At 42.8% G+C, this 27,840-nt stretch overlaps 1 protein-coding gene across 2 annotated transcripts in view; it reads left to right on the top strand.

The window, feature by feature from the left end:
- Positions 1-27,840, top strand: part of BABAM2 (BRISC and BRCA1 A complex member 2) — an 896,806-nt gene that overhangs the window by 20,434 nt on the left and 848,532 nt on the right. For both annotated transcript variants that reach the window (XM_053712651.1, XM_053712652.1), the window contains exon 3: positions 6,427-6,503. In XM_053712651.1, the coding sequence (XP_053568626.1) occupies positions 6,427-6,503 (77 nt within the window). The remainder of the gene's footprint in view (positions 1-6,426; positions 6,504-27,840) is intronic.

Raw genomic sequence — 27,840 nt, 5'->3', positions numbered from 1 at the left:
GACAGTCGGGCAGTTTTTTGGCCAGAAGCACTGGGACATTTACATTCCTATTTAAAAATAGATTATGGGTGTAATAGTGGGCTTTGCCTTTATTGGTATGTGGCTGACGCTGGGGCTGTAGGAGTTGTGCAAACTTTGTGTGAGAGTGGTTTAGAGTTTTTTTCCGGTGCTCCCAGGTTCCGTGTTTGTTAACGCCCACGATGGGCGGGGCTTCACTCACGCACTTTTCTAGCGTTGTTGCGTATCTATTCAGGCCCGGTGGTTATTTTTGTGTACTGGCAGCTCCTGAGTGCGTTCTTCACGAGCGCTGCAAGAGAGGAACTTTTCCTTAGCAAGTGGATCTGTTGTTGTACGAAGGAGGTAGGAGCCGCAGCGGAGCTGTGGCAGGGTGACTGGAGGTTTATTTTTAAGTCATAATAAAAGGGGCCCAGGTGAAGCTTACTGAAGTTAGTGTAAATTCACCTAACTGCTCCATTTGTTTATCTTGGCTAAATAAACGATTTTTATTAAAGCACAGTACACGATTATTGCTATTTAAAGGAACAGTATCCTATTATATGCTACACTTATATTGCTGTTTTTTTTTTATTTTTTTTTTGTACCTTGCATCTGTTACTATGGCAGACATGGAGCAAAGTACATGTCTCATGTGTTTGGATGCCATTGTGGAACCACCTGTCACACTATGTGAAAATTGTGTTGAGAGAGCTTTGCAATGTAAAGAGAAATTATTTTGTAAAACTATAGATGATTCTCTAGCCAATGAGATTCAGGGTTTGCCGCAATCTTCTCCTTAAGCGTCACAGCCTTTAACTCCCGCTCAAGCTGCGCCGTCTTCTACGGCGTCTGCTTCTTTCACCTTGCAGGATATGGCTGCAGTTATGTTATCTACCCTCACTGAAGTTTTGTCTAAGTTGCCAGTGTTACAAGGCAAACGTAGCAGGGCAGAAACACAGGGGGTCCCTGTAGCTTCTGATGCTTTGATGACTATTTCTGATATACCCTCCCAGTCCTCTGAATTGGAGGGTAAGGATTTTCTGTCTGAGGGGGAACTGTCTGATTCAGGTAGTGCATTGCCTCAAACAGATTTGGACGGTATGTCCTTTAGATTTAAGCTGGAACACCTCCGTCTGTTACTTCGGGAGGTCCTAGCGACTCTGGACAATTTTGACTCTTTTGTGGTCCCGCCAGAAAAATTGTGTAAGATGGACAGATACCTGGAAGTCCCTGTTTACTCAGATACCTTTCCGGTTCCTAAGATAATTTTGGAGATTGTCACCAAGGAATGGGAAACGCCGGGAATCCCGTTCAAGAAAATGTACCCTATACCTGACACTGTGAATGACTCTTGGAAAACAGTCCCTAAGGTGGAGGGAGCTATTTCTACACTAGCTAAGCGTTCAACTATTCTTATTGAAGACAGTTGTGCTTTCAAAGACCCTATGGATAAAAAGTTAGAGGCTCTGCTAAAAAAGCTATTTGTTCATCAAGGTTTTCTCTTACAACCGACGGCTTGTATTGTACCAGTTACAATTGCGGCTGCCTGTTGGTTTGATGCCTTGGAAGAATCTCTGATGATGGAGCCTTCTTTAGAGGAAATTATGGATAGGATTAAGGCCCTAAAATTGGCTAATTCCTTTGTCACTGACGCCGCTTTTCAGATCGATAAGTTAGCGGCTAAGAATGCAGGTTTTTCCATTCTAGCGCGCAGAGCATTGTTGTTAAAGTCTTGGTCTGCGGACGTGTTCTCTAAATCCAAGCTTTTGTCTATTCCTTTCAAGGGGAAGACTCTCTATTCGGACCTGACTTGAAAGAGATTATTTCTGACATTACGGGAGGTAAAGGCCATCTCTTACCTCAAGATAAAACATCTAAGCAGAGGGGTAGACAGAGTAATTTTTGTTCCTTTCAAAATTTCAAGGGAGTCCCCTCCTCCTCTTCCGCTAAACAGGAAGGGAACTTTGCTCAAGCCAAGGCCGTCTGGAGACCCAACCAGGCTTGGAACAGGGGTAAACAACCCAAGAAGCCCGCTGCTGCTACCAAGACAGTATGAAGGGGCGGTCCCCGATCTGGGACCGGATCTCATAGGGGGCAGACTGTCTCTCTTTACCCAGGCTTGGATAAGAGACGTTCAGGACCCCTGGACACTGGAAATCGTGTCTCAGGGGTATCAACTGGAATTCAAAAATTCTCTCCCAAGGGGGAGGTTTCTTCTTTTTCGATTGTCTGTAGACCAGACAAAAAGAGAGGCGTTCTTACATTGTGTAAAATACCTCTCTACTATGGGCGTAATCCGTCCCATTCCAATACTGGAACAGGGGCAGGGGGTTTTACTCAAATCTTTTCGTGGTTCCCAAAAAAGAGGGAACATTCAGACCCATTTTAGATCTCAAGAGTCTAAACAAGTTTCTCAGAGTCCCATCCCTCAGGATGGAGACTATCAGGACAATTCTTCCATTGATCCAGGAGGGTCAATATATTACTACCGTGGATTTAAAGGATGCATATCTTCACATTCCTATCCACAAAGATCATCACCAGTTCCTAAGATTTGCCTTTATGGACAAACATTTTCAGTTTGTGGCTCTACCCTTCAGGCTGGCCACGGCTCCCAGGATCTTCACGAAGGTTCTAGGGTCTCTGCTGGCGGTTCTCAGACTGCGGGGCATTGCAGTGGCGCCTTATCTGGACGATATTCTGATCCAGGCGTCGTCTTATCATCTAACAAGGTCTCACACCGACATGGTTCTGTCCTTTCTAAGAACTCATGGGTGGAAGGTGAATGTGGAAAATAGTTCACTAATTCCACAGACAAGGGTTCCTTTCCTGGGAACTTTAATAGATTCTGTATCCATGAAAATATTGTTGACGAAAGTCAGAAAGTTGAAGATTCTGAACACATGCCGAGTCCAATCCTCGGCCTTCAGTGGCTCAGTGCATGGAAGTGATTGGATTGATGGTGGCAGCAATGGACATCATTCCGTTTGCTCGTTTTCATCTCAGACCTCTACAACTGAGCATGCTCAGACAGTGGAATGGAGATTTGTCTCCTCAGATAGATTTGGATCAGGAGACAAGAGACTCTCTTCTTTGGTGGTTGTCTCAGGATCATCTGTCCCAAGGGACGTGCTTCCGCAGACCTTCATGGGTAATAGTGACAACGGACGCCAGTCTACTAGGTTGGGGTGCAGTCTGGAATTCCCTGGAGGCTCATGGTGTGTGTCGGTCGGAGTCCCTACTCCCAATCAATATCCTGGAGTTAAGAGCGATATTCAATGCGCTTCAGGCTTGGCCTCAGTTGGCTTTGGCCAAATTCATCCAGTTCCAGTCGGATAACATCACGACTGTGGCTTACATCAATCATCAGGGAGGAACAAGGAGTTCCTTAGTGATGACAGAAGTATCCAAGATAATTCAGTGGGCGGAGGCTCACTCTTGTTATCTGTCAGCAATATACATCCCAGGAGTGGACAACTGGGAACCGGACTTTTTGAGCAGACAGACATTTCATCCGGGGGAATGGGAACTCCATCCGGAGGTCTTTGCCACTCTGATTCTCAGGTGGGGCAGCCCGGAATTGGATCTGATGGCGTCTGGTCAGAATGCCAAGCTCCCAAGATACGGATCTAGATCCAGGGATCCTCAGGCCGAACTGATTGACGCCTTGGCAGTGCCTTGGTCGTTCAGCCTAGCTTATGTGTTTTCACCGTTTGCTCTCCTTCCCCGGGTAATTGCTTGGATCAAACAGGAGAGGGCTTCAGTAATTCTAATCGCTCCTGCGTGGCCGCGTGGGACTTGGTATGCGGATCTGGTGGACATGTCCTCTCTGCCACCGTGGAAGCTTCCATTGAAGCGGGACCTTCTCATTCAGGGACCTTTCCATTACCCGAAAACTGCTTGGAGATTGAACGCTTGATTTTATCTAAGCGAGGGTTCTGTGATTCTGTCATGGATACTTTGATTCAGGCACGTAAGCCTGTTACTAGAAGGATTTACCATAAGATATGGCGTAAATATCTTTATTGGTGCGAATCCAAGGGCTACTCGTGGAGTAGGGTTAGGATTCCCAGGATTTTATCTTTTCTCCAAAGAGGATTGGAGAAAGGGTTGTCAGCAAGTTGCTTAAAGGGACAAATTTCTGCCTTGTCTATTCTGTTGCATAAACGTCTGTCAGATGTTCCAGACATTCAATCTTTTTGTCAGGCTCTAACTCGAATCAGGCCTGTGTTTATAGACCAATTGCTCTTCCTTGGAGTTTGAATTTAGTTCTTAATGTTCTTCAAGGGGTTCCGTTTGAACCTATGCATTCCATAGATATTAAGTTGTTATCTTGGAAAGTTTTATTTTTGGTTGCTATTTCCTCTGCTCGCAGAGTTTCTGAGCTTTCGGCTTTACAATGTGATTCCCCTTATCTTATTTTCCATTCTGATAAGGTGGTTTTACGTACCAAGCTTGGTTTCCTTCCTTAGGTTGTTTCTAATAAGAATATTAATCAGGAAATTGTGGTTCCTTCCTTATGTCCTAATCCTTCTTCCAAGAAGGAGCGTCTGTTACATAACTTAGACGTGGTTCGTGCCCTGAAGTTTTACTTGCAGGCGACTAAGGATTTTCGGCAATCTTCTTCATTATTTGTTTTTTTTTTCTGGAAAGCGTAGGGGCCAGAAGGCTACGGCTACCTCTCTTTCTTTCTGGCTGAAGAGTATAATCCGTCTGGCATATGAAACTGCTGGACAGCAGCCTCCTGAAAGAATTACGGCTCATTCTACTAGGGCTGTGGCTTCCTCATGGGCATTAAAAAATGATGCTTCTGTTGAACAGATTTGCAAGGCTGCAACTTGGTCGTCTCTTCACACTTTTCCCAAATTTTACAAATTTGATACTATTGCCTCGTCCGAGGCTGTTTTTGGGTGAAAAGTTCTTCAAGCAGTGGTGCCTTCCGTTTAGGTTCCTGTCTTGTCCCTCCCTTTCATCCGTGTCCTATAGCTTTGGTATTGTATCCCATAAGTAAGGATAAAATCCGTGGACTCATCATATCTTGCAAAAGAAAGGAAATTTATGCTTACCTGATAAATTTATTTCTTTTACGATATGACGAGTCCACGGCCCACCCTGTCATTTCTAAGACAGGTAATTATTTTTGTTGAACTTCAGTAACCTCTGCACCTTTGGCTTTTCCTTTCTCTTCCTAACTTTGGTCGAAATGACTGGAGTGGGAGGGAAGGGAGGAACTATATATATACAGCTCTGCTGTGGTGCTCTTTGCCACTTCCTGCTGAACAGGAGGCGTAATCCCATAAGTAAGGATGAAATCCATGGACTCGTCATATCGTAAAATAAATAAATTTATCAGGTAAGCATACATTTCCCTTTTCTTTCCTCTAAAGAAGAGGGCCATAAAAGGTTTCAAAACGCGTAAGGAAGGCGTCTTTTTGGCTTAACTTTTAGATTTTTTTAAATCGCCTGAATCCACAAGAATATACAGACATTTTAAGTAAAAGTGATTAAGTATACTGTAAAACGGATGGTTATTCTAAATCGTACTTGTAACAGTTACCTTGTTCCATTGCATCCATGAAATTATGACCATAGGCATCAGAGTTAAAGTGAAGGTCAACGTCACTCAACTGCCCCACGTCATTGGATAAAGTTTGCAAAATGAAGGTGCGTTTAATTCATCAAATTTTTTAGATTTCATTATTCTTTAAAATCTTTACCTTTTTGAGCTCTCCGATGATAAGTGCATCTCTCCCGCCCGGCATTTTGTAAAATTGATTGACAGTTGAAGATCGACATTTATGCAAAGGGACTGAACGCCCCCGGGGAAACAAGGATTCCTTCTTTTAAGAATCTTCATTTGTCAATCAATTTGACAAAATCCCGGGCGGGAGAGATGCACTTATCGTCGGAGCGCTCAAAAGGTAAAGATTTTAAAAAATAATTAAATCTAAAAAATTCGATTAATTAAACCCACACTCATTTTGCTAAGTTTATCCGATGCCGTGGGGCAGTTGAGTGAAGTTGACCTTCACTTTAAGGGACAACATCTTGACCTTGGAATGACCCCACTTCTAAACAGCCGAGTTTGGGTGTTAAAGGGATGTTTGAAGCATATACTTTTGTTTTGACAAAATATATTGTGCAGCAGTCTTGGTAAATTTGTTTTTTTTTAGTGTTAAGTATTAAAAAATATTCCTTTGTTTATGTGCCTAAAGAAAAAATATTAAAGGTAACCTGTATACTGTTTATATTTGTTTCATTTAAAGAAGCTCATTTTAAAAATTCTAGTTTTTTTTTTTTTTTCTGGACTGAATTAACCTTTTTTGTTTTATAGGTTTGTAGAGTCATGTCATTGATTTTTCACTTTGATGTCAGTTTAATCCAAAACCTGGTGTATATAATATTTGTCTCTGTTTATTGTTCCTATAGATGTACTTCACTTACTCCTGGGCCGAACTGTGATCGCTTTAAACTGCACATACCCTACGCTGGTGAAACCCTGAAATGTAAGGGCAATAACAGAAATTTAAAAAAATAAATTGATAGGGTTATACATCTATAAAAATGAGTGATAAGTAAAACATACTTTCTCCAACATTGGTGTGTCCAGTCCACTGCGTCATCCATAACTTGTGGGAATATTCTCTTCCCCAACAGGAAATGGCAAAGAGCACAGCAAAAGCTGTCCATATACAGGGAGTGCAGAATTATTAGGCAAATGAGTATTTTGACCACATCATCCTCTTTATGCATGTTGTCTTACTCCAAGCTGTATAGGCTCGAAAGCCTACTACCAATTAAGCATATTAGGTGATGTGCATCTCTGTAATGAGAAGGGGTGTGGTCTAATGACATCAACACCCTATATCAGGTGTGCATAATTATTAGGCAACTTCCTTTCCTTTGGCAAAATGGGTCAAAAGAAGGACTTGACAGGCTCAGAAAAGTCAAAAATAGTGAGATATCTTGCAGAGGGATGCAGCACTCTTAAAATTGCAAAGCTTCTGAAGCGTGATCATCGAACAATCAAGCGTTTCATTCAAAATAGTCAACAGGGTCGCAAGAAGCGTGTGGAAAAACCAAGGCGCAAAATAACTGCCCATGAACTGAGAAAAGTCAAGCGTGCAGCTGCCAAGATGCCACTTGCCACCAGTTTGGCCATATTTCAGAGCTGCAACATCACTGGAGTGCCCAAAAGCACAAGGTGTGCAATACTCAGAGACATGGCCAAGGTAAGAAAGGCTGAAAGACGACCACCACTGAACAAGACACACAAGCTGAAATGTCAAGACTGGGCCAAGAAATATCTCAAGACGGATTTTTCTAAAGTTTTATGGACTGATGAAATGAGAGTGAGTCTTGATGGGCCAGATGGATGGGCCCGTGGCTGGATTGGTAAAGGGCAGAGAGTTCCAGTCCGACTCAGACGCCAGCAAGGTGGAGGTAGAGTACTGGTTTGGGCTGGTATCATCAAAGATGAGCTTGTGGGGCCTTTTCGGGTTGAGGATGGAGTCAAGCTCAACTCCCAGTCCTACTGCCAGTTTCTGGAAGACACCTTCTTCAAGCAGTGGTACAGGAAGAAGTCTGCATCCTTCAAGAAAAACATGATTTTCATGCAGGACAATGCTCCATCAAACGCGTCCAAGTACTCCACAGCGTGGCTGGCAAGAAAGGGTATAAAAGAAGAAAATCTAATGACATGGCCTCCTTGTTCACCTGATCTGAACCCCATTGAGAACCTGTGGTCCATCATCAAATGTGAGATTTGCAAGGAGGGAAAACAGTACTCCTCTCTAAACAGTGTCTGGGAGGCTGTGGTTGCTGCTGCACACAATGTTGATGGTGAACAGATCAAAACACTGACAGAATCCATGGATGGCAGGCTTTTGAGTGTCCTTGCAAAGAAAGGTGGCTATATTGGTCACTGATTTGTTTTTGTTTTGTTTTTGAATGTCAGAAATGTATATTTGTGAATGTTGAGATGTTATATTGGTTTCACTGGTAAAAATAAATAATTGAAATGGGTATATATTTGTTTTTTGTTAAGTTGCCTAATAATTATGCACAGTAATAGTCACCTTCACACACAGATATCCCCCTAAAATAGCTATAACTAAAAACAAACTAAAAACTACTTCCAAAACTATTCAGCTTTGATATTAATGAGTTTTTTGGGTTCATTGAGAACATGGTTGTTGTTCAATAATAAAATGAATCCTCAAAAATACAACTTGCCTAATAATAATTCTGCACTCCCTGTAGTCCCTCCTAGGCTCCGCCCACCCCAGTCATTCTCTTTGCCGCTGAACAAGAAGCATCTCCACGGAGATGGTGAAGAGTATGTGGTGATTAGTTGTAGTTTTTTATTCTACTATCAAGAGTTTGTTATTTTAAAATAGTGCTGGTATGTACTATTTACTCTGAAACAGAAAAAGATGAAGAGTTCTGTTTGTGAGAGGAATATGATTTTAGCAGCAGTAACTAAAATCGTTTGCTGTTTCCACATAGGACTGTTGAGATGAGATAACTTCAGTTGGGGGAAACAGTTGGCAGACTTTTCTGCTTAAGGTATGACTAGGCATATTTCTAACAAGACTGTGTAATGCTGGAAGGCTGTCATTTCCCCTCATGGAGACCGGTAAGCCATTTTCTTAGTCTCAAACAGAATAAAGGGCTTAATATGGGCTATAAAACTGGTAGACACTTTTATGGGCTAGATCGATTGCTTTATTTGGGCATTTTATACAGCTTTATGTTGAAATTCACACTTTATAAACTTTGGGGAACGTTTTTTTTTTACGTCAGGCACTGGTTTAGACACCTTCCCAGTCAGGAAGGGCCTTCTCTGTAGTAGGCAGAGCCTCATTTTCGCGCCATTACTGCGCAGTTACTTTTGAGAGCAGGACATGCAGCTGCATGTGTGTGGGTCTGAAAGTAGTTGTAAAAGTTCCTAGAAGGCTTCATTTGGTATCGTATACCCCCCTGGGTTTTGTTAAGTCGCAGCAAAGGCTGTAGCTGGGACTGTAGAGGGGTTAAAACTGTAACCGGCTCCGGTTTCCTCATTTTAAAGGTTAAAGGTCTGAAATTTGGTTAAATTTGGTTAAATTTGAACAATTTCTTCATAGTTTTTCACATATTCAGTAATAAAGTGTGCCCTGTTTAAAATTTAAAGAGACAGTAACGGTTTTGTTTTAAAACGGTTTTTGTATTTTATTGACAAGTTTAAGCCTGTTTAACATGTCTGTGCCTTCAGATAAACTATGTTCTGTATGTATGGAAGCCAATGTGTCTCCCCCTTCAAAATTGTGTGATAATTGTGCCATAGCGTCCAAACAAATTAAGGACAGTACTACCACAGATAATAAAGTTGCCCAAGATGATTCATCAGATGAAGGGAGTAGACATAGTTCTACATCATCTCCTTCTGTGTCTACACCAGTTTTGCCCACGCAGGAGACCCCTAGTACTTCTAGCGCGCCAATGCTTGTTACTATGCAACAATTGACGGCAGTAATGGATATCTCCATAGCAAATATTTTATCCAAAATGCCTACATTTCAGAGAAAGTGCGATTGCTCTGTTTTAAACACTGTAGAGCAGGAGGGCGCTGATGATAATTGTTCTGTCATACCCTCACACCAATCTGAAGTGGCCATGAGGGAGGTTTTGTCAGATGGGGAAATTTCTGATTCAGGTAGAATTTCTCAACAGGCAGAACCTGATGTTGTGACATTTAAATTTAAATTAGAGCATCTCCGTGCACTGCTTAAGGAGGTGCTATCTACTCTGGATGATTGTGACAACCTGGTCATTCCAGAAAAATTGTGCAAGATGGACAAGTTCCTAGAGGTTCCGGTGCACCCCAACGCTTTTCCTATACCCAAGCTGGTGGCGGACATAGTGAATAAGGAGTGGGAGAAGCCCGGCATACCTTTTGTCCCCCCTCCTATATTTAAGAAATGATTTCCTATGGTTGACCCCAGAAAGGACCTAAGGTCGAGGGGGCAGTTTCTACACTAGCCAAGCGCACTACTATTCCTATCGAGGATAATTGCGCTTTCAAAGATCCTATGGATAAAAAATTGGAGGGTTTGCTTAAAAAGATTTTTGTACAGCAAGGTTACCTCCTGCAACCTATTTCGTGCATTATTCCTGTCACTACAGCAGCGTGGTTCTGGTTCGAGGAACTAGAAAAGTCGCTCAGTAGAGAGACTCCGTATGAGGAGGTTATGGACAGAATTCACGTACTTAAGTTAGCTAATTCCTTTATTTAAGATGCCGCTTTGCAGTTAGCAAGATTAGCGGCGAAAAATTCAGGGTTTGCAATTGTGGCGCGCAGAGCACTCTGGCTAAAGTCTTGGTCAGCGGATGTATCTTCCAAGACAAAATTGCTTAATATCCCTTTCAAGGGTAAAACCCTTTTTGGGCCAGAATTGAAAGAGATTATTTCAGAAATCACTGGGGGTAAGGGCCACGCCCTTCCACAAGATAGGCCTTTCAAGGCCAAGAATAAGTCTAATTTTCGTTCCTTTCGCAATTTCAGGAACGGACCGGCCTCCAACTCTGCAGCCTTTAGACAAGAGGTTAATGCTTCACAAACCAAACCAGCTTGGAAACCGATGCAAGGCTGGAACAAGGGTAAGCAGGCCAAGAAGCCTGCTGCTGCTACCAAAACAGCATGAAGGAGTAGCCCCCGATCCGGGACCGGATCTAGTAGGGGGCAGACTCTCTCTCTTTGCTCAGGCTTGGGCAAGAGATGTTCAGGACCCCTGGGCACTAGAAATAGTTTCTCAGGGTTATCTTCTGGAATTCAAGGAACTACCCCCAAGGGGAAGGTTCCACATGTCTCACTTATCTTCAAACCAAATAAAGAGACAGGCATTCTTACATTGTGTAGAAGACCTGTTAAAAAGGGGAGTGATACACCCAGTTCCAACCGTGGAACAAGGAATGGGTTTTTACTCAAATCTGTTTGTAGTTCCCAAAAAAGAGGGAACTTTCAGACCAATTCTGGATTTAAAGATCCTAAACAAATTTCTCAGAGTGCCATCGTTCAAAATGGAAACTATTCGAACGATTTTACCTACAATCCAGGAGGGTCAATTTATGACTACCGTGGATCTAAAGGATGCGTATCTACATATTCCTATCCACAAAGATCATCATCAGTTACTAAGGTTCGCCTTTCTGGACAAACATTACCAGTTTGTGGCTCTCCCATTTGGGCTAGCCACTGCTCCAAGGATTTTCACAAAGGTACTCGGGTCCCTTCTAGCGGTTCTAAGACCAAGGGGCATTGCAGTGGCACCTTATCTGGACGACATTCTGATACAAGCGTCGTCTCTTTCAAAGGCAAAGGCTCACACAGACATCGTTCTGGCCTTTCTCAGATTTCACGGATGGAAAGTGAACATAGAAAAAAAGTTCCCTGTCTCCGTCGACAAGAGTTCCTTTCTTGGGGACAATAATAGATTCTTTAGAAATGAAGATTTTCCTGACAGATGTCAGAAAGTCAAAACTTCTAAACGCTTGTCAAGTTCTTCACTCTGTTCCACGACCTTCCATAGCTCAGTGCATGGAAGTAGTAGGGTTAATGGTTGCAGCAATGGACATAGTTCCTTTTGCGCAAATTCATCTAAGACCATTACAACTGTGCATGCTGAATCAGTGGAATAGGGACTATACAGACTTGTCTCCAGTGATTCAAGTAGATCAGAAGACCAGAGACTCACTCCGTTGGTGGCTAACCCAGGATCACCTGTCCCAGGGAATGAGCTTCCGCAGATCAGAGTGGGTCATCGTCATGACCGACGCCAGTCTAGTGGGCTGGGACTCCCTCAAAGCTCAGGGGCTATGGTCTCGGGAACAGTCTCTTCTCCCGATAAACATTCTGGAACTGAGAGCGATATTCAATACTCTCAGGGCTTGGCCTCAACTAGCAAAGGCCAGATTCATAAGATTCCAATCAGACAACATGACGACTGTTGCTTACATCAACCATCAGGGGGGAACAAGGAGTTCCCTGGCGATGAGAGAAGTGACCAAAATCATAAAATGGGCGGATGATCACTCCTGCCACCTATCTGCGATCCACATCCCAGGAGTGGAAAACTGGGAGGCGGATTATCTGAGTCGTCAGACATTCCATCCGGGGGAGTGGGAACTCCACCCGGAGATATTTGCCCAGTTGACTCAATTATGGGGCATTCCAGACATGGATCTGATGGCGTCTCGTCAGAACTTCAAGGTTCCTTGCTACGGGTCCAGATCCAGGGATCCCAAGGCGACTCTAGTGGATTCATTAGTAGCGCCTTGGACCTTCAACCTAGCTTATGTGTTTCCACCGTTTCCTCTCATTCCCAGGCTGGTAGCCAGGATGAAGCAGGAGAGGGCCTCGTGATCTTGATAGCTCCTGCGTGGCCACGCAGGACTTGGTATGCAGACCTGGTGAATATGTCATCGGCTCCACCATGGAAGCTACCTTTGAGACAGGATCTTCTAGTACAAGGTCCATTCGAACATCCAAATCTAGTTTCCCTCCAGCTAACGGCTTGGAAATTGAACGCTTGATTTTATCTAAGCGTGGGTTTTCGGATTCTGTAATAGATACTCTGGTACAAGCCAGAAAACCTGTAACTACCATAAAATATGGAAAAGATATATCTGTTGGTGTGAATCCAAGGGATTCTCATGGAGTAAGATCAAAATTCCTAGGATCCTTTCCTTTCTACAAGAAGGTTTGGATAAGGGATTATCAGCGAGTTCTCTAAAGGGACAGATTTCTGCTTTATCTGTCTTGTTACACAAACGACTGGCAGCTGTGCCTGATGTTCAAGCTTTTGTTCAGGCTTTGGTCAGGATCAAGCCTGTTTACAGACCTTTGACTCCTCCCTGGAGTCTGAATTTAGTTCTTTCAGTTCTTCAAGGGGTTCCGTTTGAACCTCTACATTCCATAGATATCAAGATGTTATCTTGGAAAGTTCTGTTTTTGGTTGCTATTTCTTCTGCTAGAAGAGTTTCTGAGTTATCTGCTTTGCAGTGTAATCCGCCCTATCTGGTGTTCCATTCAGATAAGGTTGTTTTGCGTACTAAACCTGGTTTCCTTCCAAAGGTTGTTTCCAACAAGAATATTAACCAGGAAATAGTTGTGCCTTCTTTGTGTCCGAATCCAGTTTCAAAGAAGGAACGTTTGTTACACAATTTAGATGTAGTTCGTGCTTTAAAGTTCTATTTAGAAGCAACAAAGGATTTCAGACAAACGTCTTCTCTGTTTGTCGTTTATTCTGGCAAGAGGAGAGGTCAAAAAGCTACTGCTACCTCTTTCCTTTTGGCTAAAAAGCATCATCCGATTGGCTTACGAGACTGCCGGACGGCAGCCTCCTGAACGCATCACAGCTCACTCTACTAGGGCTGTGGCTTCCACATGGGCCTTCAAGAACGAGGCTTCTGTTGATCAGATATGTAAGGCAGCGACTTGGTCTTCCCTGCACACTTTTGCCAAATTCTACAAATTTGATACTTTTGCTTCTTCGGAGGCTATTTTTGGGAGAAAGGTTTTGCAAGCTGTGGTGCCTTCTATTTAGGTAACCTGATTGGCTCCCTCCCTTCATCCATGTCCTAAAGCTTTGGTATTGGCTCCCACAAGTTATGGATGACGCCGTGGACCGGACACACCAATGTTGGAGAAAACAGAATTTATGCTTACCTGATAAATTACTTTCTCCAACGGTGTGTCCGGTCCAGGGCCCGCCCTGGTTTTTTAATCAAGTTTGATGAATTTCTTTCTTTAACTACAGTCACCACGGCACCTTATGGTTTCTCCTGTTTTTTCTCCTGTCCGTCGGTCGAATGACTGGGGTGGGCGGAGCCTAGGAGGGACTATATGGACAGCTTTTGCTGTGCTCTTTGCCATTTCCTGTTGGGGAAGAGAATATTCCCACAAGTTATGGATGACGCTGTGGACCGGACACACCATTGGAGAAAGTAATTTATCAGGTAAGCATAAATTCTGTTTTCGCTTTCATTTCTGAAATAGTTTTTGTGTTTTACGTCTACATGTTATGTGATTGCTGTTACATTTTGTGATTCATCCTATTGGAAAAAACTGTATAGAAATGAAACCTATATTAGACTCACACAGTTTTCCTTCTGGGTTTAAAGTGACAGTAAACTTTACATGTTTTAAATCCGGTCTGGAATCGAAGTGATATTTTACAGGGACTTATTAATCACTTCTAATGAATATGCGCTGTAGCTTACTTTTTAATCTAGCCGTGCCATTCTAATACCCTGTGCACCGGACGCCTACAGCGCATATTCATTAGAAGAAGGGATCAATTAAAGTCCCTGTAAAATATTGCTTAGATTCTGGACCTGATTTAAAACATGTCAAGTTTACCATCACTTTAACTCTTGGACTCACTGTCCCTCCTTGTATTTCCTTTCTGGTGTTTTAGCAGTAGCGGTGCATTTTTCTATATATATCAAATACTTCCCTCTAACTGGCAGTGTGTGGTGATTTAATGTTAGATGTGCTTTACCTTCTGTGCATCTGTAAGCCCATAGACTATCACTAGGGCGTGCCACTCATGCGCTCATCAGAATCTGCCACCTCTTAAAATCTGCTGCCCAGGGCGTTCAAAATATGTGCTGCCCAGGAATAGGCCTAGTAATCTTGTTTCTAGTAGTGCCCGGTATTGCCTTATTTTATATAAATTATCAGTATAATAAGGTATAAATTGTTCCTAGCGATATAAGTAACAGTGAGTTTATATAATGTTATGTGTTAGAGCTCTTCATTTCAGATATATTTCTTCTACTAGAAACGACGAGTCCACAGATTCATCCTTGTGGGATATTATCCTCCTGCTAACAGGAAGTGGCAAAGAGCACCACAGCAGAGCTGTATATATAGCTCCTCCCTTCTCTCCACCCCCAGTCATTCTCTTTGCCTATGCTAGTAATAGGAAGAGGTAAAGTGAAAGAGGTGATAAAATTATTGTTTTTATTTTCTTCAAGCAAGACTTTATTATTTTAAATGGTACCGGTGAGTACTATTTTTCCTCAGGCAGCAGATGGAAGAAGATTTCTGCCTGGAGGTTGATGATCTTTGCAGTTGTCACTAATATCCAGAGGAGTTCCCACAGAATGGCTGAGGAGTACTAGAGAAGCTTCAGTGTGGGGAACAAGCATTGAGATATGTTCAGTCATTTATTTCTGGAGAGACTGTGATATTTCAGAACAGGCTGACATAGTTCCCATGAGGGAAGGGGTAAGCAGTAATCCTATAAATAAGAAGGGGCATTACTGGAGACCTGTGTATGAATTATTATGGGCTAAATGCAGCAAATGATGGCAGCATGGTTAGACACTGGGGCAGCATATCGTTTTTTTGCACAAACGTTTTTATGTTCATGATTACTGAGCATTGTACTGGAGGGTTTTCACATGGCTTTATTTGTTATTTGGGATGCAAAAACCCACATGGCTAGTTCCTATACCGCTTCATATCGTTTTTTTAGGCTGAGAGACGTCGCATATGATGGGCGGGGCCTAATTTTCGCGCCTCAGATGCGCAGTTGATCTTCATAAGAAGGCAGCAAACTTCAGCTTCGGTTGGGCCCAAACTTAGACATAGGCTAATGGAGTCATAGTGAGACTTGTCAGACCCCTGAGGGCAGGTAGGCGCCACAGCTGCAGGGGGTTGTTAATCTATTTTTTATAACGTTTTGGGAATAACGTTTTTCTTATAGAGGGTTAATTTGTCCCTTACTTGTAGTGCAATCTTAGGCTACAATATAAGAAAGATATATGCTAAAATTGTGAGCATTTTTTCAATAAATAAAGTGTTTAAACGACTTTTTGTGGTTATTACTAGCCTGTTCAACATGTCTGACATTGAGGAAAGTCAATGCTCTATGTGTTTAGAAGCCATTGTGGAACCCCCACTTACATTGTGTCCCTCATGTACTGAAAGGGCCTTACATTGCAAAGAACATATTTTAGGTGATAAAAGTATGTCTAAGGATGATTCTCAGTCTGAAGAAAATCAGATTATGCCATCCAATTCTCCCCAAGTGTCACAACCTTTAACGCCCACTCAAGCGACGCCAAGTACTTCTAGTGCATCTAATTCTTTTACTCTGCAAGATATGGCTGCAGTTATGTCTACTACCCTTACAGAGGTATTATCTAAACTGCCAGGTTTACAAGGTAAGCGCAGTAGGTCCGGTATTAAGGTAAATGCTGAGCCCTCTGATGCTTTATTGGCCATTTCCGATGTACCTTCAGTGTTCTGAGTTGGGGGTCGGGGAATTGATGTCTGAGGGAGAGCTTTCAGATTCAGGAAATGTATTACCTCAGACAGATTCGGACGTGATGTCTTTTAAATTTAAGCTTGAACACCTCCGCCTGTTACTCCGGGAGGTTTTAGCGACTCTGGATGATTGTGACCCTATTGTAATACCACCAGAGAAATTGTGTAAGATGGATAAATATCTAGTGGTTCCTACTTACACTGATGTTTTTCCAGTCCCTAAAATAATTTCGGACATTGTTACTAAGGAATGGGATAGACCAGGCATTCCGTTCTCTCCCCCTCCTACTTTTAAGAAAATGTTTCCCATATCTGACACCATTCGGGATTCTTGGCAAACGGTCCCTAAGGTGGAGGGAGCTATTTCTACCCTAGCTAAGCGTACAACTATACGTATTGAGGATAGTTGTGCTTTCAAAGATCCTATGGATAAAAAATTAGAGGGTCTTCTAAAGAAATTGTTTATTCATCAGGGTTTTCTTTTACAACCTATAGCATGCATTGTTCCAGTTACTACTGCAGCAACTTTTTGGTTCAAGGCTCTAGAAGAGTCTCTTAAGGTTGAGACCCCATTAGATGATATTTTGGATAGAATTAAGGCTCTCAAGCTAGCTAATTCTTTTATTACCGATGCCGCTTTTCAAATGGCTAAATTAGCGGCGAGAAATGCAGGTTTTGCCATTTTAGCGCGTAGAAAGTTATGGCTTAAATCTTGGTCTGCTGATGTGTCCTCAAAATCTAAGCTTTTAGCTATTCCTTTTAAAGGTAAGACCCTATTTGTGCCTGAACTGAAGGAAATCATTTCTGACATTACTAGAGGTAAAGGTCATGCCCTGCCTCAGGATAAGACTGTTAAGATGAGGGCTAAACAAAATAATTTTCGTTCCTTTCGAAACTTTAAAGGTGGACCCTTTACTTCCTCTTCCGCCACAAAGCAGGAGGGGAATTTCTCCAACATTGGTGTGTCCGGTCCACGGCGTCATCCTTACTTGTGGGAATATCTCTTCCCCAACAGGAAATGGCAAAGAGTCCCAGCAAAGCTGGCCATATAGTCCCTCCTAGGCTCCGCCCACCCCAGTCATTCTCTTTGCCGTTGCACAGGCAACATCTCCACGGAGATGGTTAAGAGTATGTGGTGTTTAGTTGTAGTTTTTTATTCTACTATCAAGAGTTTGTTATTTTAAAATAGTGCTGGTATGTACTATTTACTCTGAAACAGAAAGAGATGAAGAATTCTGTTTGTGAGAGGAAGATGATTTTAGCAGACAGTAACTAAAATCCTTTGCTGTTTCCACATAGGACTGTTGAGATGAAGTAACTTCAGTTGGTGGAAACAGTTAGCAGACTTTTCTGCTTAAGGTATGACTAGCCATATTTCTAACAAGACTGTGTAATGCTGGAAGGCTGTCATTTCCCCTCATGGGGACCGGTAAGCCATTTTCTTAGTCTCAAGCAGAATAAAGGGCTTAATATGGGCTATAAAACTGGTAGACACTTTTATGGGCAAAATCGATTGCTTTATTTGGGCATTTTATACATGTTTATGCTGGTATTTCACATTTATAAACTTGGGGAACGTTTTTTAACGTCAGGCACTATGTTAGACACCTTTTCCAGTCAGGAAGGGCCTTCCCAGTTGTAGGCTGAGCCTCATTTTCGTGCCATTACTGCGCAGTTGTTTTTGAGAGCAAGACATGCAGATGCATGTGTGAGGACCTGAAAATAGTTGGAAAAGTTCCTAGAAGGCGTCATTTGGTATCGTATTCCCCTCTGGGCTTGGTAGAGTCGCAGCAAAGGCTGTAGCTGGGACTGTAGAGGGGTTAAAACTGTAACCGGCTCCGGTTTCGTTATTTTAAGGGTTAAAGCTCTGAAAGTTGGTGTGCAATACTTTTAATGCTTTAAGACACTGTGGTGAAATTTTGGTAAATTTTGAACAATTCCTTCATATTTTTTCACATATTCAGTAATAAAGTGTGCTCTGTTTAAAATTTAAAGAGACAGTAACGGTTTTGATTTAAAACGTTTTTTGTGTTTTACTGACAAGTTTAAGCCTGTTTAACATGTCTGTGCCTTCAGATAAGCTATGTTCTATATGTATGAAAGTCAATGTGTCTCCCCCTTCTAAATTTATGTGATAATTGTGCTAAAGCGTCCAAACAAAGTAAGGACAGTACTAAACAACTAGAAAAACTAATTGTATGAGGAATACAATAGAATTCACAGCAGAGATTGCCACAGATTGTTTATCATATAAACTCCAAATAATGGATTCAGATAGATTTTATATTATATTTTTTTAAAAAGTTCCATAACATTCATACCTTATAATCTTTATTAAAGCAACTAGGAACCAACATTCACACAGTGGTAGCGGTTAGAAAATGAAAAACACTTAAACCCAATCATGCATGTTAATTGTATATAGATATATGGGTCAACATGGGCGTACTTAGAATTTATATAAAAATAAGCTAAGCCCTTACAATCCGAGGGCCCTCTGAGGAAGCGTTCTGTGAAACGCGCGTCAGGGGTCCAGCAGGAGTAGCTTTGTCTCTCCTGTCTGCCGCTTTTAACTGCTTACCCTTGTGTATAAACTATAGAAATACTTTTGCTAAAAACGGGTCAATCATGGTGCCTACTTTAGACTAATAGTTAAAAGTTAATACAGCCCTCGGATTGTAAGGGCTTAGCTTATTTTTATATAAATTCTAAGTACGCTCATGTTGACCCATATATCTATATACAATTAACATGCATGATTGGGTTTAAGTGTTTTTCATTTTCTAACTGCTACCACTGTGTGAATGTTGGTTCCTAGTTGCTTTAATAAAGATTATAAGGTATGAATGTTATGGAACTTTTTAAAAAAATATAATATAAAATCTATCTGAATCCATTATTTGGAGTTTATATGATAAACAATCTGTGGCAATCTCTGCTGTGAATTCTATTGTATTCCTCATACAATTAGTTTTTCTAGTTGTTTAGTTCTGTTCTCTGAGATCCCACAACAGATACTGATCCCAGTTAACAATATTCATTATAACATATATATATATCAAATATATGTATTCAAATACAAATAAACGGACTACATCTGTCATTACTTAACTCCATCCCCCCACTACCTCTACTCTAAAGTAAGGACAGTACTGTCACAGATAATGAAGTTGCCCAAGATGAATCATCAGATGAAGGGAGTAGACATGGTTCTACATCATCTCCTTCTGTGTCTACACCAGTTTTGCCCACGCAGGAGGCCCCTAGTACTTCTAGCGCGCCAATGCTTATTACCATGCAACAATTGACGGCTGTAATGGATAACTCCATAGCAAATATTTTATCCAAAATGCCTGCATATCAGAGAAAGCGCGATTGCTCTGTTTTAAACACTGAAGAGCAGTAGGGCGCTGATGATAATTGTTCTGTCATACCCTCACACCAATCTGAAGGGGCCATGAGGGAGGTTTTGTCAGATGGGGAAATTTCAGATTCAGGAAAAATTTCCCAACAGGCTGAACCTGATGTTGTGACATTTAAATTTAAATTAGAACATCTCCGCGCACTGCTTAAGGAGGTGTTATCTACTCTGGATGATTGTGACAACCTGGTCATTCCAGAAAAATTATCCAAGATGGACAAGTTCCTAGAGGTTCCGGTGCACCCGACGCTTTTCCTATACCCAAGCGGGTGGCGGACATAGTGAATAAGGAATGGGAGAAGCCCGGCATACCTTTTGTTCCCCCTCCTATATTTAAGAAATTATTTCCTATGGTCGACGCCAGAAAGGACTTATGGCAGACAGTCCCTAAGGTCGAGGGGGCAGTTTCTACTCTAAACAAGCGCACTACTATTCCTATCGAGGATAATTGTGCTTTCAAAGATCCTATGGATAAAAAATTGGAGGGTTTGCTTAAAAAGATTTTTATACAGCAAGGTTACTGTCTTCAACCCATTTCGTGCATTGTTCCTGTCACTACAGCAGCGTGGTTCTGGTTCGAGGAACTAGAAAAGTCGCTCAGTAGAGAGACTCCATATGAGGAGGTTATGGACAGAGTTCACGCTCTTAAGTTGGCTAACTCTTTTATTTTAGATGCCGCTTTGCAAATAGCTAGATTAGCGGCGAAAAATTCAGGGTTTGCAATTGTGGCGCGCAGAGCGCTTTGGCTAAAGTCTTGGTCAGCGGATGTATCATCCAAGACAAAATTGCTTAATATCCCCTTCAAGGGTAAAACTCTCTTCGGGCCAGAATTGAAAGAGATTATCTCAGACATCACTGGGGGAAAGGGCCACGCCCTCCCACAAGATAGGCCTTTCAAAGCCAAGAATAAATCTAATTTTTGTTACTTTCGTAATTTCAGGAACGGACCGGGCTCTAATTCTGCATTCTCTAAGCAAGAGGGTAATACCTCACAGACCAAACCAGCCTGGAAACCGATGCAAGGCTGGAACAAGGGTAAGCAGGCCAAGATGCCTGCCGCTGCTAACAAAACCGCATGAAGGAGTAGCCCCCGATCCGTGACCGGATCTAGTGGGGGGCAGACTCTCTCTCTTTGCTCAGGCTTGGGCAAGAGATCTTCAGGATCCCTGGACGCTAGAAATAGTTTCTCAGGGTTATCTTCTGGAATTCAAGGAACTACCCCCAAGGGGAAGGTTCCACATGTCTCACTTATCCTCAAACCAAATAAAGAGACATTCTTACATTGTGTAGAAGACCTGTTAAAGATGGGAGTGATACACCCAGTTCCAACGGCGGAACAAGGAATGGGATTTTACTCAAATCTGTTTGTGGTTCCCAAAAAAGAGGGAACTTTCAGACCAATCCTGGATCTAAAGATCCTAAACAAATTTCTCAGAGTACCATCGTTCAAGATGGAAACCATTCGAACGATTCTACCCACAATTCAGGAAGGTCAATTTATGACTACCGTGGATCTAAAGGATGCGTATCTACATATCCCTATCCACAAAGAACATCATCAGTTCATAAGGTTCGCCTTTCTGGACAAACATTACCAGTTTGTGGCCCTCCGATTCGGGTTAGCCACTGCTCCAAGGATTTTCACAAATGTACTCGGATCCCTTCTAGCGGTTCTAAGACCAAGGGGCATTGCAGTAGTACCGTACTTGGACGACATTCTAGTACAAGCGTCGTCTCTTTCAAAGGCAAATGCTCACTCAGACATCGTTCTGGCCTTTCTCAGATCTCACGGATGGAAGGTGAACATAGAAAAAAGTTCCCTGTCTCCGTCGACAAGAGTTCCCTTCTTGGGAACAATAATAGATTCCTTAGAAATTAGGATTTTCTTGACAGAAGTCAGAAAGTCAAAACCTCTAAACGCTTGTCAAGTTCTTTATTCTATTCCTCGTCCTTCCGTAGCTCAGTGCATGGAAGTAGTAGGATTGATGGTTGCAGCAATGGACATAGTTCCTTTCGCGTGAATTCATCTAAGACCATTACAACTGTGCATGCTGAAACAGTGGAATGGGGACTATACAGACTTGTCTCCAGTGATTCAAGTAGATCAGAAGACCAGAGACTCACTCCGTTGGTGGCTAACCCAGGATCACCTATCCCAGGGAATGAGCTTCTGCAGTCCAGAGTGGGTCATCGTCACGACCGACGCCAGCCTAGTGGGCTGGGGCGCAGTCTGGGAATCCCTGAAAGCTCAGGGACTGTGGTCTCGGGAAGAGTCTCTTCTCCCGATAAACATTCTGGAACTAAGAGCGATATTCAATGCTCTCAGGGCTTGGCCTCAGCTAGCAAAGGCCAGATTCATAAGATTCCAATCAGACAACATGACGACTGTTGCGTATCTCAATCATCAGGGGGGAACAAGGAGTTCCCTGGCGATGAAAGAAGTGACCAAAATAATACAATGGGCGGAGAATCACTCCTGCCACCTATCTGCGATCCACATTCCAGGTGTGGAAAACTGGGAAGCGGATTATTTGAGTCGTCAGACATTCCATCCGGGGGAGTGGGAACTCCACCCGGAGATCTTTGCCCAGTTGACGCAACTATGGGGCATTCCAGATATGGATCTGATGGCGTCCCGTCAGAACTTCAAGGTTCCTTGCTACCGATCCAGATCCAGGGATCCCAAGGCGACTCTAGTGGATGCACTAGTAGCACCTTGGACCTTCAACCTAGCTTATGTGTTTCCACCGTTTCCTCTCATTCCCAGGCTGGTAGCCAGGATCAAACAGGAGAGGGCCTCGGTGATCTTGATAGCTCCTGCGTGGCCACGCAGGACTTGGTATGCAGACCTGGTGAATATGTCATTGGTTCCACCATGGAAGCTACCTTTGAGACAGGACCTTCTTGTTCAGGGTCCATTCAAACATCCAAATCTGGTCTCCCTCCAGCTGACGGCTTGGAGATTGAACGCTTGATTCTATCAAAGCGTGAGTTTTCAGATTCCGTGATAGATACTCTGGTTCAAGACAGAAAACCGGTAACTAGAAAGATTTACCATAAAATATGGAAAAGATATATCTGCTGGTGTGAATCCAAGGGATTCCCATGGAATAAGAAAAAGATTCTTAGGATTCTTTCCTTTCTACAAGAAGGTTTGGATAAAGGATTATCTGCGAGTTCTCTAAAGGGACAGATTTCTGCTTTATCTGTCCTACTACACAAACAACTGGCAGTTGTGCCAGATGTTCAAGCATTTGTTCAGGCTTTGGTTCAGATCAAGCCTGTTTACAGACCCTTGACTCCTCCCTGGAGTTTAAATCTAGTTCTTTCAGTTCTTCAAGGGGTTCCGTTTGAACCTTTACATTCCGTAGATATTAAGTTGTTATCTTGGAAAGTTTTGTTTTTGGTTGCTATTTCTTCTGCTAGAAGAGTTTCTGAGTTATCTGCTCTGCAGTGTTCTCCGCCCTATCTGGTGTTACTTTCAGATAAGGTTGTTTTGCGTACTAAGCCTGGTTTTCTACCAAAGGTTGTTTCCAAAAAAAATATTAATCAGGAGATAGTTGTACCTTCTTTGTGTCCGAATCCAGTTTCAAAGAAGGAACGTTTGCTACACAATTTAGATGTAGTCCGTGCTCTAAAATTCTACTTAGAAGCTATAAAAGAGTTCAGACAAACTTCTTCTCTGTTTGTCGTCTATTCTGGTAAAAGGAGAGGTCAAAAAGCAACTTCTACCTCTCTTTCTTTTTGGCTTAAAAGCATCATCCGATTGGCTTATGAGACTGCCGGACGGCAGCCTCCTGAAAGAATCACAGCTCACTCCACTAGGGCTGTAGCTTCCACATGGGCCTTCAAGAACGAGGCTTCTGTTGATCAGATATGTAAGGCAGCGACTTGGTCTTCACTGCACACTTTTGCCAAATTTTATAAATTTGATACTTTTGCTTCTTCGGTTGCTATTTTTGGGAGAAAGGTTTTGCAAGCCGTGGTGCCTTCCGTTTAGGTAACCTGATTTGCTCCCTCCCTTCATCCGTGTCCTAAAGCTTTGGTATTGGTTCCCAAAAGTAAGGATGACGCCGTGGACCGGACACACCAATGTTGGAGAAAACAGAATTTATGCTTACCTGATAAATTACTTTCTCCAACGATGTGTCCGGTCCATGGCCCGCCCTGGTTTTTTAATCAGGTCCGATGAATTATTTTCTCTAACTACAGTCACCACGACACCCTATGGTTTCTCCTATTTTTTCCTCCTGTCCGTCGTTCGAATGACTGTGGTGGGCGGAGCCTAGGAGGGACTATATGGCCAGCTTTGCTGGGACTCTTCCATTTCCTGTTGGGGAAGAGATATTCCCACAAGTAAGGATGACGCCGTGGACCGGACACACCGTTGGAGAAAGTAATTTATCAGGTAAGCATAAATTCTGTTTTTGCGCAATCCAAGTCAGTCTGGAGACCTAACCAGGCCTGGAATAAAGGTAAACAAGCCAAGAAGCCCGCTGCTGCTACCAAGACAGCATAAAGGGGCAGCCCCCAATCCAGGACCGGATTTTGTAGGGGGCAGACTTTCTCTCTTCGCTCAGGCTTGGGCAAGGGATGTTCAGGATCCCTGGGCATTAGAAATTGTGACCCAGGGGTATCAGCTGGAATTCAAGGATTTTCTCCCAAGAGGGAGATTTCATCTTCACGTTTGTCTGTAGACCAGACAAAAAGAGAGGCATTCTTACGCTGTGTAAAAGACCTCTATACCATGGGTGTAATTTGTCCAGTTCCAAAACTGGAACAGGAACAGGGGTTTTACTCAAATCTATTCGTGGTTCCCAAAAAATAGGGAACCTTCAGACCGATTTTAGATCTCAAATGCCTAAACAAATTTCTCAGTCTCATCGTTCAAAATGGAGACTATACGAACAATTTTACCAATGATCCAGGAGGGTCAATATATGACCACCGTGGACCCGAAGGATGCGTATCTTCACATTCCTATCCACAAGGATCATCATCAGTTTTTAAGGTTCGCCTTTCTGGACAAACACTATCAGTTTGTGGCCCTTCCCTTCGGGTTGGCCACAGCTCCCAGAATCTTCACAAAAGTGCTAGGGTCCCTTCTGGCGGTTCTCGGGCTGCGGGCATAGCAGTGGCGCCCTATCTGGATGATCCAGGCCTCAATTTGTCATCTGACCAAATCTCACACAGACATCGTGTTGGCATTTCTAAGAACTCACGGTTGGAAAGTGAATATAGAAAAGAGTTCACTAGTTCCACTAACAAGAGTTCCATTCTTGGGAACTCTGATAGACTCTGTAGACATGAAAATATTTCTGACGGAGGTCAGAAAGTCAAAGATTCTAAATACTTGCCAAGCACTTCAGTCCATTCCTCGGCCATCAGTGGCTCAGTGTATGGAAGTCATTGGATTAATAGTAGCGGCAATGGACATAGTTCCGTTTGCTCGCTTTCATCTCAGACCACTGCAGCTGTGCATGCTCAGACAGTGGAATGGGGGTTATGCAAATTTATCTCCTCAGATAAATCTGGATCAAGAGACCAGAGAGACTCTTCTTTGGTGGTTGTCACAGGATCATCTGTCCCAGAGAATGTGCTTCCGCAGGCCAGCATGGGTAATAGAGACGACGGACGCCAGCCTCTTGGGCTGGGGTGCAGTCTGGAATTCCCTGAAGGCTCAGGGTGTTTGGACTCAGGAGGAGTCTCTACTACCAATCAATATTCTGGAACTGAGAGCAATATTCAACGCGCTTCAGGCGTGGCCTCAGTTGGCTTTGGCCAAATTCATAATGTTTCAGTCGGACAATATCACGAGGGTAGCATATATCAATCATCAAGGGGGAACAAGGAGTTCTCTAGTGATGATAGAGGTTTCAAAGATAATCCGATGGGCGGAGGCTCACTCTTGCCATCTATCAGCAATCTATATCCCAGGAGTAGAGAACTGGGAAGCGGATTTTCTAAGTCGTCAGACTTTTCATCCGGGGGAGTGGGAACTCCATCCGGAGGTGTTTGCATCATTGATTCGTCAATGGGGCACACCGGAATCGGATCTGATGGCATCTCGTCAGAATGCCAAACTTCCTCTTTACGGGTCCAGGTCAAGGGATCCCCAAGCTGTACTGATAGATGCTCTAGCAGTAGCTTGGTCGTTCAACCTGGCTCATGTGTTTCCACCATTTCCTTTCCTGCCTCGGGTGATTGCAAGAATCAAACAGGAGAGAGCTTCGGTAATCCTAATAGCGCCTGAATGGCCACGCAGGACTTGGTATGCAGATCTAGTGGACATGTCCTCTCTGCCACCGTGGAAACTTCCGTTGAGACAGGACCTTCTCAATCAAGGTCCGTTCCAACATCCAAATCTAAATTCTCTGCAGTTGACTGCCTGGAGATTGAACGTTTTATCTTATCTAAGCGGGGTTTCTCTGAGTCGGTCATTGATACTTTGATTCAGGCTTGCAAGCCTGTCACTAGAAAGATTTACCATAAGATATGGAGTAAATATCTTTATAGGTGCGAATCCAAGGGCTACTCATGGAGTAGGGTTAGGATTCCTAGGATTTTGTCCTTTCTCCAAGAAGGATTGGAGAAGGGATTATCAGCTAGTTCCTTGAAGGGACAAATTTCTGCTTTGTCAATTCTACTACACAAGCGTCTGGCGGATATCCCAGACGTTCAGTCTTTTTGTCAGGCTTTAATCAGAATCAAGCCTGTATTTAAACCTATTGCTCCGCCATGGAGTTTGAATTTAGTTCTCAATGTTCTTCAAGGGGTTCCATTTGAACCTATGCATTCCATAGATATTAAGCTTTTATCTTGGAAAGTTTTGTTTTTAGTTGCCATCTCTTCTGCTCGAAGAGTTTCTGAGCTTTCTGCGTAACAATGTGATTCACCTTATCTTATATTCCATTCTGATAAGGTTGTTTTGCGTACTAAACCTGGATTCCTTCCTAAGATTGTTTCAAATAAGAATATTAATCATGAAATTGTTGTTCCTTCTTTGTGTCCTAATCCTTCTTCTAAGAAGGAGCGTCTGTTACATAACTTGGACGCGGTTTGGGCTTTGAAGTTTTACTTACAAGCGACCAAGGATTTCCGTCAAACATCTTTATTTGTTGTTTATTCAGGAAGACATAGGGGTCAAAAAGCTATGGCTACCTCTCTTTCTTTTTGGCCGAAAAGCATTATCCGCTTGGCATACAAGACTGCTGGACAGCAGCCTCCTGAAAAGGCTACAGCTCATTCTATTAGAGCTGTGGCTTCCACATGGGCTTTTAAAAACGATGCTTCTGTTGAACAGATTTGTAAGGCTTCGACTTGCTCCTCCCTTCATACTTTTGCTTCTTCTGAGGCTATTTTTGGGAGAAAAGTTCTTCAAGCAGTGGTGCCTTCCGTTTTAGGTATCTGTCTTGTCCCTCCCGTTCATCCGTGTCCTGTTGCTTTGGTATTGTATCCCACAAGTAAGGATGAATCTGTGGATTTGTCGTATCTAGTAGAAGAAAATGAAATTTATGCTTACCTGATAAATTGATTTCTTCTACGATACGAGTCCACGGCCCTCCCTGTCATTTTAGACAGATTATATTTTTGTTTTCAAAACTTCAGTCACCTCTGCACCTTTTACCTTTTCTCTTCCTATACCTTCCGTCAAATGACTGGGGGTGGAGAGAAGGGAAGAGCTATATATATACCACTCTGCTGTGGTGCTCTTTGCCACTTCCTGTTAGCAGGAGGATAATATCCCACAAGTAAGGATGAATCCGTGGACTCGTATCGTAGAAGAAATCAATTTATCAGGTAAGCATAAATTTCCTTTTTTTTCAGCAAAACATTCCTTAAAAACAAAATTTATTTAAGACCACACTGACCCTACTTTTACTAGACTTTATTTTCCAGTATATTAGTTGGGTTGCAGTCCTGGAATACCAGGGAAGCCCTCTATAAATGAGACATGGCAACATCAGATGAACAATGCAGACTTCTGTGGGCTTCATCAGTAAGATGCATCAATATGCCTCTAGGCACACTGGGTAAGGGGTCCACGTCTGGTATATTACTAATGTTGTCCCTTGGGGCCTAGATTACCTTAGGTGCAGGTGAGTCC

The sequence above is a fragment of the Bombina bombina genome, chromosome 4 (assembly GCF_027579735.1).
Source record: "Bombina bombina isolate aBomBom1 chromosome 4, aBomBom1.pri, whole genome shotgun sequence".
NCBI classification, from domain to species: domain Eukaryota; kingdom Metazoa; phylum Chordata; class Amphibia; order Anura; family Bombinatoridae; genus Bombina; species Bombina bombina.
This window is presented reverse-complemented; position numbering and strand designations above follow the sequence as displayed.